The sequence below is a fragment of the Equus quagga genome, chromosome 8, assembly GCF_021613505.1.
Source record: "Equus quagga isolate Etosha38 chromosome 8, UCLA_HA_Equagga_1.0, whole genome shotgun sequence".
NCBI lineage: Eukaryota > Metazoa > Chordata > Mammalia > Perissodactyla > Equidae > Equus > Equus quagga.
The window spans coordinates 107,747,763-107,765,863 of NC_060274.1; the positions used below are offsets into that span (position 1 = coordinate 107,747,763).

Consider the following 18,101-nt stretch of genomic DNA (forward strand, 5'->3'; position numbering starts at 1 on the left):
GATCATGGGCCCTCCAGGTCATTTCAAGCAAAAATCCAGTTTTCCCATGTGACAGGAGGGTGAGCACACAATAGCCCTTGCCCACTGGCACTGCTAGAACTCAAAGACCACAATTGCAGGGCCTCTGCACCGTCTCAAAAGGTGTTTTATTCTCCTTACTGTGTTATAAGTTTGAAACAGTTGGGCACCTGTGTCAGACATGGGCAGGGTCCCTCAAAATGCCCAGATTTCCTCCCTGCTGGACCTAAGAGAGCAGCTCCTTAGTGGAGTGAGAGGAAAGGGTGGTTCTCTTTTCTCAGTGCCTGTCCAGGGATGTAGATTCACAGGGCTGCTGCCAGCCTACAATACTGCCTTTGTGTGAATCAGAAAAGGGTGCCCTCGCTGGGTGGAGCTGAGCACAGCATATGCAGTGCACAGCTTGCTGAGGCTAGCAGGCCCATGCCAGGCTTCCTGCTTGACAAGTGAAGGCAGGATGGATTTAGGGAAAGATACGAGTGAGTACAGGGGCAGGGGGCTTAGTAAGAGGAACCCAGAAGAGATGGAACCTTCTTAGCCCACCTGATGGTGAGGGAGGCATGAGGAGGAAAGGAAGGAAGGAGGGATGAGGGCTTGCCCTCTGGTGACAGTGCTCCTGCATCCTCTCGCTGCCTTCAGCTGTGGGCTCAGTAGTTGATCGGGATGGATGGGCATTCCATGTCTGTGTTAATTGTCTGCTGTTTCTTTATTTCTTTCTTTCTTTTTTTTTTTTTTTTGGAGGAAGATTAGTCCTGAGCTAACTGCTGCCAATCCTCCTCTTTTTGCTGAGGAAGACTGGCCCTGAGCTAAGACCCATGCCCATGTTCCTCTACTTTATATGTGGGACGCCTACCACAGCATGGCTTGCCAAGCGGAGCCATGCCCGCACCCAGGATCCGATCCGGCGAACCCCGGGCCACCAAAGCAGAATGTGTACACTTAACCGCTGCACCACTGGGCCAGCCCCTGTCTGCTGTTTCTTATACTCAATTTAATGAAACAAGTAAATTGCCTGGTCCTAGCTACAAGTGTAGAATTTTTATTCGTTCAGGTTCTTCTCTTTGGTGTCTTTTTCTGGCTTGCAAGAGGGATTGGTGTCTGTGTCCCTTTTGCCAAGAGATCAAGTGATAGTGAAAAAGGAACTCTGTTTCCCCTTTGTCCCACCATAGGACATTCCTGCCCCATCCTGACAGTTTTTGAGTGGCCCCCATGGGCATAGCCCAGTTCTGAGAACTCTGAAGTGACTGAGCCAGGAATTGGCTTTCCAGTCCAAGCCCTAGGTTCCTTCAAACCCAATAGTAATTGCCTTTCTTCAAAGCTTTCTCTGATCTCTAGAAGGGCCTGAGACCTTCCAGCACCAGTAGGTGACGTGTAGCTTAAGGCTTTCTCAGCCCTGTGCTCACATGTTCCCTTTGCGACGACAGCCTAACTAGCACACCAAACCCTGGCTTGGAGGGCTTAGGACTAGACAGTGGTCTGGGCTCCTTTCCTGTCCTCGTCACTCTTCCTCTAGCTGCCTCATGTCTGCTTTTGCTCTTCACCCCTTCCTTGCTGAGAGACAGTGGCCAGGAGGTGGTGGATGTGTAGGAGACTAGAGGGCGGCATACACAGCTGCTGCCTGTGCTCGTGCCTGGATAGAGGATTCCATCCTCACACATGTTATATTCAGTGCAGGCAAAGCCGAGTGTGAAACAGTCCCTCGTGCTCACCACATCTGGGCGCCTCTGAGTCATCAGTGCCAGCTGCACTGACCGAAGCCAGTCTGCCCCTCTGGGCTGCTAGGAGCAAGCCTGCTCTGACAGGGGCAGCTGTGGGGCAGCCCTGTCCCCTTAGAGGGGTTCTCAAAAAAGGCCTTCTCCAGTCAGTTTGGTCCTGGTGGATTGCCCCAAAGACAGTTTTCTGGCCAAGGAACTTTCCTTCTCCAAGTTTACTGCCGGTGATCTGGAGAATCTAGAATGTTTTACTTTTCATCCTCTATTTATTGAATGTTTACCATGTGCCATTAAGAAGGTACCATTATAATAGTGTAATTAACAGTGGTGTGAACAAAGTGCAGTGGAGAAAAGCGTTACCTGAGGAAATCAGGAGATGGTTTCACGTGAATTCACATCTGTGCAGAATCTCGAAGGATGGATTGAGTAGGAGTTTGTAGGTTAAGTGATAGCAGGAAAGGAGCATTCTAGCCAAAGGGAAAAGCCTGGAACAGTGTGTCATGTGTGTGGAGCTGCAGGTGCTTTGGCTTGACTAGAGCAGAGTAATGAGGGCCACGATGGAGAAATGGAGACCATCGGACCCAGTGAGAAGGAGCTTATCCTCTCCTGTGCTCGGAATTTGAACTTTAGCAGAGAACAAGGGAAAAATTTCAGCAAAGGAAAAAGTGATCAGATTTGGCTTTGGGGAAAATTAACAACAGCAACATTTATTGATCACTTACTATATGCCAGACTCTTCTTAAGTGTTTAACTTGAATCAGTCATTTATTCCTCAGTGAAGCCCTTTGAGGTAGGTTCTATTATTGTGCCCATTTGACAAATAGGAATAACCTAGACCCAGAGAGGTTAAGTAAGCCACTTAAGGCCTGACAGCTAGTAAATAGTAGAGCAAGATTTGAACCCAGGTGGTCTGTCTCGGGAGCCTATATCTGATCACTGTGCCGCACTGCCTGTGATAAGCCACACTCTGCAGCACTGTGGGGGGGCCATTCGGGAGAGGCAGAGCTGGTGGCAGGGATACCAGTGAGGGGACTGTTACCCAAAGCTGGGACAGAAGCTCAGGAGATGGCAGTGAGGAAAAAGGGGAAGAATTCAAGAGGTATTTATGAAGTGAAATCAGTGTGACCTGGAGATTGATTGTGAATGTAAAAGGAGTCAAAGGTGATTCCTAAGCTTCTCATGCTCCCGACTGGGATCAGAAATGCAGGTGGAAGAGCAGGTTTTGTCGTGAAGATAGACTCGTTACATTTGAAATTTCTCTGGTGAAGTTGAATTCTGAAGAGAGGTTGTGATGCCATGTAACTCAGAGAGCAGTGAAATACGGGGACTGTCTGCATCTTAAAATGGCCCCCTGGGGAATATCCATATTCAAGGGGCATGTGGTTGGGAAGGAATTCACAATCAAAACTAAGAGTAGAGAGAATCAGCCAAGATTGGGAATCACAGAGGCCTAAAAAAGAAAGCGTCAAAAGGGAAAGGGGGTGCTTAGTTTTGTCACATCGTTCAGAAGGTCAAAAATGATGGAATCTGAGAAATTATTGAAATGACAATTAAAAGGTCTTGAGTGACCTTTGAAGTGGTAGTTACATTGGAATATCGATGATGGTGACCAGCTGCATTGGATGGAGAACTGAAGGGAGCTGAGCAGAATACTCTTTAGGTAAAGAGAAGGAGGTTAACTGGGTGGCATTTGAGGTCAAAGCAAGATTTTCTAGGATGGGCAAGATATTTGTAGGCAAAGAGGTAAGACGCTGGTGGAAAAGGGAGCTGGAGTGGTGATGATAGAAAAGAAGATAACTGATAGAAATAGGTGCCCAAGGAAGCAAAAGAGGGTGTGATCTAGAGTCAGGTTAGTTTCTTTTTCTCCAACGTGGAAGGCAAAGAAGTAACTGTGGGTGCCAACATAACCGCTTGTTAAAGGCAGAGTGTGGATCCCCATAGAAACTCACAGCAGTTCAGGTAAAGGAGCCTGAGCATTGGGGTCAGCAAAGCAGAGTGCACCTGTCCCAGGAGCAGGCCTAGGGATCAGGGGGCTACACGTGCCTGCAAAGGGGGAACTGGTGCTTGAACTTGACCCGATTAGACAACACTTGGTTACTTTCAGACCAGGTCAGAGATTTGATAACCTCCTGCAGTTACTCCATAGGTCCTATACACACTGGTTTCTCCTGACGAAAGAAGGCCAGCCATCTTCTTCCCTCTAGCTCAGTGCTTGCAGGGCCCGGGTACAGCCTGAGGTACTCTGGCTGGGCTTGGGAGAACGCCGCGGCCACTAACTCCCTGGCCCCAGCCTCGGATTGGGATAAAGAATGCTGTCTGGAGGCACCTGATGAAAAGCAGTCATCACTGCTCTTTTTGGCCAGGACTGCTCTTCTCCACGTCAGACAGTGAGCATGAGCAGGAGCTGAGCCATTCAGGTGTGTTCCACTTTCAGAAGGAATTCCAGAGCCTGCCTTGGGTTCAGGAAACCTGTGGGAAAGGACGCCAACAGTGGTGCCCTGGACAGGGGCTAGGAGCAGAATGAGGGCCCCTGATTCAACCACATTCCCGGCATGAATCTTAGGGAAGAGAATTACGTCTCCCTCCAGCCTCCAGCCCCCGGTTTTCCCAGGAAGACGAACAGCCTCCTTTTCTTATGGTCTGCACCAGAGGAACAGATTGCGTCAGTTTGTAAACTGTGTTACCGCTTGCAGAGGCCTGGAGTCAGCAGGTTTGCATTTCCCGGCAGATTCGCACCATGCTGATGGCCTTGGCCGCTGCCTCTCCACCATAGGCAGGACCAGGAGCTGCGTCCCTCACCCTCTACCCCTGTCATCTCACCCCTTATCCCTGAGGCTCTCCAGAAGAGAGAAAGAAGCCCTGAGCTTCTAGTTGAGCCATCTCACTCCCTGCTCGGGCCTTCCCTCGATTTCCAAGATCTTCTTGACCCCTCTGGCCACTGTGCCAACCGGGGCCCGATTTCCAGGCCTTCCTGGGGCTTTGGCTTGAGCCAGCATACAAATGTCAGAAAAGAGGGTTTCTGGAGAACACTCGGCTAAGCGGGCTGGACTTGAAAGTCCTGTGGTCTGGAGGTGATGAAGGATAGGAACAGAGGCACTGGTGGGGACCGGAGCTCCAGGAACACAGGGAAGATTTGTACTGCTGCCTGCCTCTTGCCTGCCCACTCCCCTCCAGCAGCTGATGGTAATGAGACCCAAGAGGCGTTTCATAGGCACTGCCTCTCCAGCTCCCGGAGCGTTACATTATTAATTGCATCGTGTTAATGTTCATCGTCTCTGAAAGACGTTGGTGTGTCTGCGCTTGGCTGGGAGTGGAAGGGACAAGTTAGCTGTGTTAAGCTGCTACTGTATTAAGGTGAGGTGTCTCTTCAAGTTCGCAGCTCTGGCGGTGGCAGCGCCTTACAGCCTCCATGCAGCATGCGTGCTGGTGGAAACCCAGCCCTACAGCGAGGTGGCTACCTCCCATGGCAGGAAGGGAGTCTCAGTTGCACTCTGGCTGTTCTGGATCACTACTCACATTCCTGCAGAAGGCTCTGGGTGGAATGTGTGGGTGGCCAAGAGGCTGGAGTGCCTTTTTCCTCTCTCTGTTTCCCACCTTCCCCTCTCCACAGGTTCTCCTACAAGGCTTGACGATTAGCGCGTGGGGTTTCCCCGCTTGCCCTTCCCTCCCACATAACCCGTTGTCTGTCTTCTCTCTCGTCACCTCCCAGTCATACTGGTACACCACCAGTGGTGCCACCCCCAACCCAACTCTAACTTTAGAAAATTCAGAACAGGGAGAACCTTAAAAACCTGGTTCAACTCTCATTTACACATGAAGGAACTGAGCATGGAAGGAGGTGACGCTCCAGCCCAGAAGAGACAGAGCTGGTACTTGGATGGCAATTCTAGTCCAACGCTTTTTCTTTGCTTCTCAATGCCTTCTCCCCATCCAAACCTCATCCTATCTTGTTCCCAGTTCCAGGCTTTTTGCTGTGCTTCTTGCTAATAGCCTGGTTGGTATTTCAAGTAGCACTATGGCCACACAACCTATGGAAAGGATGGAGGGTTTTGCCAGTCATTCGGGCCCTGATGTCATCTCCCAGATGTAGCCCTCAGCACTCCTGCTCTGTCTTCTGGAGGCACTTGCAGCCAGCATACCCCACCTCCTTGCATAGGAAGTCTTCCTTTCCAGATGCCCCAGGGCAGGGATGTCCTGTGCTCTTGCCTCCCTGGCATCACCTGTCCTGCCTGAGGCGGCACCTCCCTTGGGCGAAGGAGCATCCCCTGTGGCTGTTTTCCAGGCATTCCACAGCCTCTCAAAGATGATGCTGAGGCTGGCTGCAGCTCAGTAATTTCCTGTGCTGCCTCAGGCCTTGTGCATAGAGGCTGGGCCAGTGCACTTGGGGGAGATGGTACCTCTTCTCCATACTCCTGACACCTAAGAAGGAGAAGGTGGCTATATGTGTGTGGGGTCTCCCCACCCTCCCCCATTGCCAATAAATCCCCTCTAAGCTCTACCTCCTTTGGCCACTGCACGTCAGCACATGGGGCATGTAGTCCCCTACTGTGTGTCCTCCCCTGTTCAACATTTTAAAATTCCTTTGCCCTAAATGCCCCTGCCTGCCTTATTTAGACTAGCCTTTCAATGGAGGTGGCCACCAGTGCACTTCTCCCTCCTCCCCCTGCCCACACCTCACCCTGACCTGACGAAGGCCACAGGAGGGGACCTGTGTCTTTTCAGCTTTGCCCAAGACTTAGAGCCACTAGGCATCCAGCTTGGCTCCTGCAGCAAGAGAGGAAGGACAGCTAAATGAACCATCAAGGCAGTCAGAATTTCCTCTGTGGTCTTACAGTTGAGCTCTTAAATAATCTCCCACTGAACACATACACACTCTTTACGAAAGGTTTCAGAATCTGAAGGCTGATTGGCTGGGGAGGGCCACGAGAAGTTGAGAGAGAGGAGTGGGATCTGTAAGAACTTCGGCCCTGCCTGGCTTTCACTCCTCTTCCTTCCTCACACCCCCTCAGCGAGCCCCTGCACCTTTCTGGCCTACATTGCACCCCAGGCAGAGACTTTGCCTCACCGTTCAGAGCAGGAGAATGACTCAGCCCCCACTGCCTGGTTGATTGAAATAGTTCCTGTGTTAAGAAGCTGGACATAATCCAGACAATGGAAAGAAGGGGAGCAGTTGCGCGGGGGCTACCGAGTATATATTTCTGGAGGCCAAGGCACTCAACCTGCTGAGAAAAGGGCTATGGGAAATGAAACAAATTCATGGCCGCCACCAGCACCTTCCCTCCCTCACTTGCTCCCAGCGATGGAGAGCTAGGGGCTGCTCCTGTTCTCCCTTTCCTCCTCCTCCTCCTCCCCCCCTGCCTCACCCACCCACAACTGGGACGGGTGAGACCACAGCCCGGCTAAGTGGGCACTGAGGTGTGTGTGTTGCCTGGGCACGGGAGCTCTTCCTCAGTAATTAGGAGACATGCAAATTAACAGCCTGTGCCGTTTGTATTAATTTGGTAAATAAGCCAGAACAATTTCATTAGTGGCACATTAATGTGCTTGGGAGCAGGAGGACGTATCCCACTGTGAGGCAGCAGGGCCCGCCGGCTGCCCCAGCCCACAGACAGGCTGGGTCCACTGTGTCCAGCTGCTCTCCTGCTGGGCCTGGCTGGCTGGGCCCCACCCTGCCTTTGGCCCTGTGCTGGAGAAAGACCACACACACACACTGAGCAGTAAGGCATCTGTTTGCTCAGTTAGGTTGGGGGTCAGTCACACTTTAGCTCTTTCCATCAACCCCAACTTGCCTGACTTCCCACCCTGTATTTTGCATGAGACCCCCAGGGTGTAAAAAACCCAAAGCTTTTCTGGGTGGGGAGTGAACTAAGGGGATTGAGCTCAGCCAAGCAGGGCTGCTGCTGAGTGTAACCCTCTGGCTGCTGGCATCCATTGAAGGGAAGAGGAAGCAATGTTACATTACCTCACTTAGTACATGGGATTCGCTTCTCTTTTCACAGTTGAGGAAACTGGGAGAGATCATGTGACCTGCCCAAAAATTCACAGCCAGAGTGTGGATTTGAATCCAAGTCTGTCTGACTCCAAAATGCATGCTCTTTCTACCACCACTTGGCCCAGTCAGTATACCCTACTCTGAGGAAGGTTCAGAGTATAGAACAAGCTTCATTCCCCTTGGAGCTGACAGTCCAGTTGGAGAATAAAAACATTTGGAATTGAAGTAACTGTCCCTACCAGGAAGTAAGTAATTGATGATGATGATGATGATGATGAAGCACTCTTCTACTTTCCTAACATATTTATATTAGCTCATTTAATCATCCTATCAAATCCTTTGAGGTAGGTAGTATTGCAATTCCAGTTTTACAATAGAGTAAACAGAGAAGAAGTTAAGTGACTTGCAAAGGTCATGGAGCTGGTAGGTGGATTTGAACTCAGGCAGTCTGGCTCCAGAGTCCATGTTCTTACCTCTGTGCTATACACGGGGCCCTAAGTGCCAAAGGGCAGATGAGCCACAGGTGTTCAGAGTGCAGTTCTCTGTAGGCTGGGAGTTAGGGAAGCCTTACAGGAAGGTGATATTGAAGCTGGAAGAACTCAGCTCACAGGGCCTAGTTCAGGACCACAAAATCCCCACCCCCTCTGCCAGCATCAAGAGCAGAGAGCAAGTGATGCTGGCAGATGACTGGCCTAGCAGGGCTGCACAGTGAGGCAGCGCTGCAGAATCCTTCTACACCCGAGGATCAGGTCTGACCTTTTGGCATCTAGGCTGCCCACTTCTGTCTTAACCAGAGTGACCACCAAGCTACTTCCTCAGTGTGGCGCCACCTGCCCTCTTCTCATAGTTTCTCAGAAGGCAGTCTCCTCCCCACCCCTTTCCAGCTCTGTGTTTTCCTAGGTCTCAGTTTCTGAACAGTGAAGAGGGGGAATGAAGAGAAGAGCCATCATTTGTCCCTTGCTGACACTGCTTGTGTCCATGTGTACACATACTCTGTGGTACCCTCAAGGCCGTATCAGCCCACATATGTACACACCCAATGCCCAAACACATATGAAGCCCACTCCCTGCCTCTGGCAGCCAATGGTAGGCACCCAAGGCCTGAACTCCCTGATGTCACCTGCCATTGTAGGAGGGCTTTCAAGGAAGCTGTTGAATCCAGATCTCTGCCTGAAACACTCCAAGATGCCGAAGAGATCACAGCACTGCGTGATTAATATCTCATGTAATGCTTGCAATAGCCAGTAAGATGAGAAGAGGTTTCTTAATGTATTTGACAAGAATGAGCCTCCCCTTAACTCCTGGATTCAGTTTAAGGCAACTTGTGGGAAATAGCTCTCTCTTTATCTGTATATCGTCACTGCAGTGCTTTTATTCATGTTTCCATGTTTGTGAATGCACCTACTTGCCAAAAGTTTTTTGTAACCCCAAAGTCAGGACTTATTGTGGGGTTTATTTTGATCATTTGCAGATATGCACCGAGTGGCAAAAACTTTTGGTCTCCTAGTGAGCACATTCCCAACTTAGGTTGAACAGGGTGAAGTTCTGCCTTCTTGTTTCAACTCTCATACTGTAAACACGTACGCTTTTCATGGTGTATTTAGTGCCACACTTTTCAAATTTTTTGTGCTTTTTGTTGGTGATTTTGCAGTTAAGGCCTCCACGCCTAGTGCTGAAGTGCTGTCTCGTTCGTTCCTAAGTGTAAGAAGGCTATAACGTGCTGTAAGGAGAAAATGCATGTGTTAGATGAGCTTCATTCAGGCGTGAGTTTAGTGCTGGTGGCTGTGAGGTCAGCATTCATGAATCATCAATATCTACTGAATAAGGTGTCTTTAAAAAGAAACATGCATACAAATAGCAAATCATTACTTTGTACACTTGAAACTCATATAATGTTGTATGTCAGTTGTACCCCAATTAAAGAAAGAAGCACGCAGAGAAGAAGGTTATGTATTGATAAGTTGATAAAAATGTGACCAGCCTCATAGGAACCCACCCCTGTGTTTTCCCCTGGGAGCGACGGTTCACTATTCGCTAATTCAGTGTTTGTGGTGACTTTATAGAACATAAGTACCACCACCACCAAGAATTGACTGTGTGTGTCTATGAGTGCATGTGTGCGTGTATGTTTTAATTAAGGGAAAGTATCAGAAATCTTGAGTCTTAAATTTGAACAGAGAAATAGAGCTTGTACAGACGTGGACTCACATAATGTTATAGTCAACCACAAATTCCTGGCAGTCCATATAAAAGAGAAACACAATGAACCTGGGAGTACCCTGCCTAACCCTCTGCTTGTTCCCTCTGTAATTCTTCCAGAGATAGAGAAGAGTTAAGACTTTGACCTTGTAACTGAGTTCCATGTACCTGTCCAGGCTGCGGCATGTCCAGAAGGATAGACACAGCACAGGGCTTGGCTAGAGAGGCCAGAAGCCAAGAGACTCAGCAGCAGCAGGAACGCTGGCCCATCCCCAGCCCTCCGCCGAGCCCAGCCCACCTTCCCCTGAGTGCCTTTGTTTGATTGAGAAATTACTAGAGTTGCAGCAACTGTAATAAAAGGGGAAGCAGAGACCCACAGGCGACAGCTTTATCTCCCTCTACAACCCGAGATGGATTGGGCGGCAGCACAGTGCCCAAGGCCAAAGATTTCTTTCCTCTGCGGCTGGCTGGGCCCAGGGACTTGTCAAGCCCAAGTTAGCGTATCGATTGCAGGCAGGGAGAGGCTGGGTAAGTGTGAAGTCAGTGCTTACCTGCCAAGAGCCTGGCTGCTCCCTGACAGCTTCGGCCCAAAGTGTGGCTGCTAGTCACTGGGGTCTCCCTCTAGTGTGCGCCCTTGAGAGGCTGGAAACCATCCGGTTTGTGGCCTCAGAGAGTGAGGTATGAATTTGGGGTTTGCCATGTGGAATGAGGTCTGAGCGTGGGCACTGTGTACCTACCTGGTTGCCTGTGCAAACCATCTCTGAGGTTCTTGCCTCCATCCCGGCAGTCTGGTGCCAAGAGCCATGATATGTGTGACTATCAAGCTTCTTGTCACAGCCACACTGGCCCACCACAAGCTTCTCAGGACTGAAGGGGGAGGCCTCGTGCTCAAGCAGGGCAGCCATCCTCAGTGCTAGGAAAAAGACACTTGGCTACTAACACGGTGAAAGCCAAGAGGTTTGGGAATAGGGGAACTGGTGTGGGCCTGGGTTCTGTGTTGGCCTGGGAACTGTACCAGCTTCCCTTGCTTTCAGCTGAACATAAGGAGGTGTCCCATGAGCCCCTAAATACAAGGAGCCCAGTAGTTTAGAGGTGGGGGCCAGGATCAGCATCCTCCGCACTCCACCTGTTGTCTCATGAGCCCCCAAACACAAGGCAAGCAGCCTCTCTGTTCTTCCTTCTGCTTCCCAAAATTCCTCTCGGACCTGCTGCTGCTTGGCCTTAGCATGTTCAATAAAGCTTGACAAATTAAGAAGAATAAGAAATGGTCTTCCCGTGTATCCTTTTGCCCATCCCTGTTCTTCTCCGACCACCGCCAGCCTGACAGCCTCTTCCTCCATCCTAGCCCTCCCAGGGTAGGGGGCGCCTAGTGCTCCAGCGGCGGAGCTTCCCCCGTGCTCCCCTGCTCTGGGCATTCGCAGGGTGGCGGGAGGCTCTTCAAGAAGTCTGTCATCCTCTCAATGAATTTAGTTGCCTTTCCAGCTGGTGAGCTCTCGGGGCACCTGTCTTTATCAGAGCACCATTTGGCCCACTTGCCCTTCTCCCCCACAAATGCTGGTTTTCCGGTAAAGTAGAGAAGGCAGAAATGTGCTTTGACATCTACAGGTACTAGCTGCTGGTTCTCCCTGCTTCCACCCCTCAGCAGTGTGGTGCAGGTGTTGGGTAGACGCAGCCCAGCAGAGTCCACCACGCCCACCCTGGCTCTACCAGTAAGGTTCAAGGTCCATGGTCTTGATGGAGGAGAGAACTAGCATTAACCCAGTGGGAAGTGAGGAAGCAGGGGATCAGGGGTATGAGTGGAGAAAGGAAGGATTGCTCCTGAAACAGAAGGTCTGGAGAGAGGGAAGGAGGTGAAGAGGGTCTTTTCTGCTCCACACTAGGAGGTAGTGTAGAGAAGGCTGAAGGGAAACCTGGGTTCTGCTCTCAGCTCTGCCCTTACTAGCTACACAATATCAAGTTGGATTGAATCTACATATTAGCTTTTGTCCTAGCTGTAATAAATTCTGCATATCCCCTTCTGTACCACACCCCAACTAAAGGCATAGTTGAACTTGCATTTCCACATGAAGGATAGACTGTGAACTTCAAGCAGCAAGAGGGTGCCCAAGAAGAGGAAGAAGCCAGGGTCCTGCCTCCCTGTCCCTGTCCTTTCTTTTCCTCCCCACGGCCTCCTCTCTGCATGCCCAAGCCACCTCTGTCTACTTCTAGGGAGTCGTGTCCCCTGTCATCTCTCCCTGCTGAGCCAACCTCGCCAGGTAGACAGGCTGCTCTCCTCCCCACCCTTGCCCCTCTAACCCTCTGCCCTAGGCTGCTGCCACTGGCTCTGGCCCAGGCTTCATAGAATTCCCAGGTATTTAGACATTCATTTTATTGCTTAATCAAGCTTGAAGCCATTTAGATTAATACAAGTTTTTACATTTGGCAGCAAAGGCTTTTACAAGGCCCCTTTAGCAAGGGAAGAAAGAGGTTGGGTGAGAATTAAAGAAGGAATTTTTCCTGGGTCATTGCCTCCATGAAGTGGGAGCAGATCAGCCACCATGAGGGCCACGACAGTGAGGCCACTTGCTTGGAGGAGCAGAGTCAGTGCTGGGTCTGGGGTCCTGGGTGTGCAGGGGAGGCCCTCAGTGGAAGAGGCCCAGGAGCCCTTGGGCCCTGTGGGGATCCCTGAGGGTTCTGGGGTTCAGCCACAGCACACAGCCCTGAGGTCTGGGCTTGCAGCAGTGACCACAGCCTTCCAGTTGCTCCTTTTCAAGGGTAACCTCCTGCTGGGGTCAACCCCTAACTGCCTCCATGTCTTAGTGCAGTTCCTGCCCGTGTCTTTCTACCCACCAGTCCTCTTCCCTCCTCTCCTCACCTGGCTTTCATGCAGCCACTTTCATTACCTTCATTAAGCATTAATTCCTTCAGCTCTTCCAAGAAGAACACAGGCTCTCCTCTCCCCAGGGATGGCCTTGCTCCCTGGGGCGTGCCTGTCAGAAATGGAGGGGCAGGTGCTGAAGAGGAGTGGGATGTCCCCAGAGCTGTCTGCTTCTTATCTCACCCCTGGCCCCCAGCTACACACACACACTCACTCACTCACTCGGCTAATGTGGACTCCCTTGCTTAAGCTAAGGAGAGCCAAGTTTACCCTAGTGGTTCCCTGCCAAAAGGAGTAGGAGAGGATCTGAGAAGAAAGGGGAGTTTTGGAGTTGCTTTGTCAGTGACATAGCTATTAAGGATGGTTGTATGGGGTGTGAGAGGCTAAAAAGTGTAGACCCAACTGACAGAACTGACGTGAAGGATTCTAAGAGGGTTGGCAGTGCAAGGGCTCCAAGAAGCTCCTGCTCTGCTGCTTAACACATCCCTCCCCTCTCCTCGTTCCAGCTGCTCCTGTCACGTGGATGAACATGGTTGGGCTGCCCAAGGCCTGTGAGCGCTGGGCCTCAGCGCTGCCCTCCCCTGCACAGCCAGGGCCACCCGCTGCAGGCTGACACCCCCTTTCTTTGTTCCCCAGGTAGAGGTGGAGGTGGAGAGCATGGACAAGGCTGGCAATTTCATCGGCTGGCTGCACATCGACGGCGCCAACCTGTCCGTCTTGCTCGTGGAGCACGCACTCTCCAAGGTCCACTTCACTGCTGAGCGCAGCTCCTACTACAAATCGCTGCTGTCTGCCGAGGAGGCCGCCAAGCAGAAGAAAGAGAAGGTACAGGGTGAAATTGGGCCTGGGCCTGGCGGGGCAGGAGGTGGATGCCATCCCCCCAGCTCAGCCTTCTCTCACCCACCCCCTCTGCCTCCCACACGCTGTTGTCGCTGCCTCCATACAACAGACAGAAGCAGTTCTGTCATCCCCAGCGGAGTGCCCCCGGTTGGTATTGGTCTCACACCCCGTGTCAGGAGCCACACGCAAACAAGGGAGAGGCTGACAGCTTAGGCATCCTCAGCCATAAGCCTGTTGCAGGCCAGAGGTGGGCACCAGACCTGCTCTGAGCACCCCTGTCAGGGCAGCTCTGGTGGACCTGGAGCAGAAGGCTGTCTGGAAGGTGACCTTGGAGCGAGGAGAAAAATGACTGGGGGAGCCCTTGGTGAGCAGGAGACTGGGAAAAGCCCAGACCCTTCCATTAGTGCCCTCAGAGGGCCCAGGTGGCCTGCAGCCCATGTCTGAATTCCCTTCTCATTGCCCTGCAGGGAAGCCCATTTTGGAAGCTGCCCCAGGAGATGCATAAAGCTGTTAGGACAGCAGATTTACAGCCCATCAGTCTCTGCAGACACTGCATTGAAGAGACAAGGGGGGTGGGTCGGAAAGCAGCTTTTGGAAACAAATGGACGATTAAGGAACCCAGTGGTTTGGTGGTGGGAGCCGAGCTCAGCATCCCCCCCACCCCCGACTCAGCCTGTCACCACTGACTTACAGCCCAGCCCTGATAATAGGGATAAATCAGCCGGCCACCAATTTGTCAGGGCTTCTCTGAGCTTGAGGAGGATTTCATGGGACAGCCGTGCTGAGCCATAAATTTGTTCCAGGAATAAACGTTTCTTTCCCCATGGGGCAGCCATCTGGCTTGCAACTCGCCTCCCAGAGCCAAGGCCCAGACACCTGCCAAAAGGGGTGGGGGGCTGTGGGGCCTAAAAGGTTTCTCATTCTCCTCCAGCCCAGAGCAAACACCTCCTCACTTAGTCTCCCTTCTCACCTTTCTTCCAGAGCTAATACATCACTTCCCTCGGGACACCCTCCTGAATCTCTCTGTGTATTTTCTTCCCCTCCCCTGGGGATTAGGGCAGGTGACTAACCCTAATGGCGGTGGAAAGACTGCAGGGAAACATGACCCATAAAGCTAGGATAGGTGACAGAGACTGTTCATGCTTTGCAGGAGTGGAGCACCTTGAAGCCTCTGAGGAGGTTTCCACCCTTCCTCGTCCCAGTTCTGCTCCCCTTAAACCCTGGCTTCCTAGAGTGGTGGGGAAGCAGACAGCCTCAGCTCCTACAGCAGAATAGCTTCCTCTTGGATTTCCTGTTTGTGACAGCTGAGCTTAAGACTGCCACCCCCGTGTCCTCTGCCTGCTACAGGAGATGGGGGAGACGTGGTGCTGGGCCTCATGCAAAGGGCTGAACCTTCACCAAAGAGTTATCAGCTGGGGGTCAGTGTGGCAGGCACCAGTCTCTGAGGCCCAGATTCTAAAAGCATCTTTGCCCCCTGGCTCTGCTCCTCAGCTACTCAGCACATGAGCCTAAAGGCTGCTTTTCAGATCTGAGCAATCCTCTGCCCTCTGAGAGTAGAGACCCCAAAGGGACCCAGGAGAGGACAGAGGGGATTCTGGCCTGAGGTGTAGGGATCCCTTCCTGGGTGCTGAAATGGGTATCACTATTTACTACACACTGGATTTGTCTGAAAGAGCTCAAGTTGTCATTTCACTGGTTCTGTGTGACAGTGCTGAGTATTAATTACCAGTGATTAATTACTTACACAGGCTGTGTGTTTCTATTCCGATCCAATTAGAATGCAGCGCACCGCTCCTCAGTGCGAGGACCTGCCTGCCTCCTGGCTCCCTGTCCTGCATCCCATCCTCTTCAAGCATCCTCAGGGAACCTAGCGTGGCTTGCCTCTTCCTGGTGGGGCTGGTTCCCAGTAGCAGCATGGGCAGAGCTTCACAGTAGCCCTCAGAGTTGGCTGGACTCAGATGAGAGGATTTGGTGGCCAGCTGGGGGACAGTAAACTGCATATCTGAGGTGTCTCCAGGATCCCCAACCTAGCCCTCCACGTGACCCCATGAGGGCTGCCTTAGCTGTCGAGAGACAGGTACATCTGGGGTTAAGAGATGATGATGGTACCTGCGAGCTAACTGGGGAAAAGTAATACTGAGAGGTTTTGCAAGACGAGGAGCAGAAGTCTTCAGGGAGTGTGATCACGTGCATGTGCTTTTGTGAGTGGGTCTGTTTGGGGAACCCAGCAATGCTGGTTTCCCAGCTGTGAGAACTTAGCTGGCTCCCTGCTAGGCCTAATTCCTCCCTGTGCCCTGCCAGCTCCTCCCCTCACAAAGAGGCTGACAAAGGGTTACCCCCTCCCCTTGTGCCCCAGCAGGTCCCTGCACGGGGCTGGATTGGCTATTGATTGGCTTTTATTGAGCTTGGCTTCCCCACTGCAGGCTTGAACGCCTCCACCACCCTGGCCTCATGCCAGCCCCACCCCTTGAACCTCCTGAGCAGTGATATTAAGTAGGATTTAGAAAGAAAAGACTCCAGCCGGTGGAGCCTCGGTCCACATTGCCCATCTCCTGCCAGGAGAAGGACCTGGGGTTCCCTGGGGAGGAAGTGCAGGGGAGAAGGAAGGCCAGGGGCAGGGCGAGGACAGGAGGAGGGACTGGCCCCAGAACGTAGAGGGGACCTGAGCAGGACAGGAACTTGCATGACAGAGGAGCATGGAGCAGATGAGGCAGGAGGGAGGGGCTTCCCTTGCCCATTCTCCACCTGGGTCTGTAGCCAGGGCCATGGAGTGGTCACAGAGGGGTCCTGCCTCAGCACGGCACCATCCTGGCCCCTAGCCTTAAAGCAGGAGAGATGCTCTTGCCCAGCTTGACCACAAATCCTACCATGAATGAGAGGAGCTGGGAGAGGCCTCTCCACACTAATGCAGCCCAAAGGTGGTCCAAGAGCAGAGCAGACCCACTCTTTGGGTGGCTCTCCCAGCATCCCTGGGCCCTGCTGCTTAGGCCCAACTCAGACTTGCCTCTGCCAAAGGCTAAGAGCATTCACAGCTCCCGGACCCTGTCCTCTGCCCTGCATCTTGGCCATGGAGGTTCTTTTCCAGCTCTTCCGTCTCCCAAGAACCAGAGGGTAGAGCCATGTGGCACTGACTCTGTGTGTCCATGCACACAATTACTGTTCTTTCTGGAAGGGGTCTTTGAGTTTTCCCTGTCATTGCCCCAGGGATCCAGGAAGAGGAGCATCCTCCATGGGAATTCGCAAAAACAAGCTTCTTGTCAGGGATCTGAGCTATGAGAGGACTTGGGCCGGCTGTGGCAGAGTGGCATTTGTCTGGCAGGTGTCGTGCCAATGTGTCTGTCCCCTCCCTGCCCCAGTTCTGCAGAAGGGCATCATAAGTCAATATGGGCAATTGTTCTAAGGGTGGGGACTTAGGCAGCCAAGCCCACCCCAGCTGATCCTTCCCACCAGGAAGCTGCCTGGCCAGGCTGCGTGTACCGGCTGCTGAGGGCTATGGCAGCCAAGTCTCAGGGAGTAGCTGAGCGCCTCCATACCCCAAGGGGAAGAGGGAACTTGCAGGCCTCCATATTCCAGCCCTCTCTTAATGGACTTCCTTTATCTGAGGAGCAGCTCTCCCTCTTCTACCCTTGGGCAGCCTCTCGCTTCTCGTGTCTTCTCACCTCAGAGGCAAGCAGGGTACACCCACTGCTCCCCTCCTACCACCCAGTGAGCTGTGGGACCTTATCATAGGACTGGCCCCATTGCTGCCCTCCATGTGGGAGCAAGGGGCCTGCGGGCCACCCCGAGGCTTTTCTTTGCGTCATCCATGACCTCAAGTTTGCTGCCCACCTGAGCCTGCCAGGAAAGAAGCTCCACCCGCTCTCCCCGAGGAGAAAAACCTGATGCTGTCGCCTGAGGCGCTTTTACTTGAGGAGTCATTAGCAGTTTCTGCTCTCACCCTGTCAGTCTGTTCCCAGTTCATCAACACTGCTGAGGAGCCTCCTTCCCCCACAGCCAAGAGAAGCGGGTTAGGATGGGAGCCCAGAACAGCTCTCAGGCTCAGGGCCCACTCAGAAGCCAATGCAGGGGTCCCTGTCTTTCTGACATGCTGCATGCTGGGAGAGGAGGGAGCAAGAAGGAAGCACGAAGTGGGAGAGGGAAGGGCCTGCTGACTTGGGCTGGGGGGCAGAGGGAGTCCAGACGGGTTACAGGGTGGGTGCTGGTGGGAAAAGGAGGCAGGGGACAGGCAGCTGGGTCAGGAGGGCACAGAGGGGAGTGGGCAGGGCTCTGCTACAGCTCAGTTGAGCTGGTGTTGACAGTCTTGTCTCAGAGGCAGCAAGAGTCCCATTGATCCTCGGAACTGCAAGGATCCCAGAGGGGCTGGGAGCCTGGATGTGCATAGGAGTGGGAGTGTCTGGTTGAGTACCCACTTCCCTGGGGAGCTTCCAGCTAAGGGGGTCCGGGAGGAAAGCCTCAGCCTCAACAGGAAGTAGGCCTTGGAATTGGA

General features: G+C 52.4%; 1 protein-coding gene across 1 annotated transcript in view; it reads left to right on the forward strand.

The window, feature by feature from the left end:
• SND1 (staphylococcal nuclease and tudor domain containing 1) overlaps window positions 1-18,101 on the forward strand; it is a 402,639-nt gene that overhangs the window by 372,458 nt on the left and 12,080 nt on the right. The window contains exon 17 of the mRNA XM_046669618.1: window positions 13,412-13,600. Coding sequence (XP_046525574.1) covers window positions 13,412-13,600 — 189 coding nt within the window. The remainder of the gene's footprint in view (window positions 1-13,411; window positions 13,601-18,101) is intronic.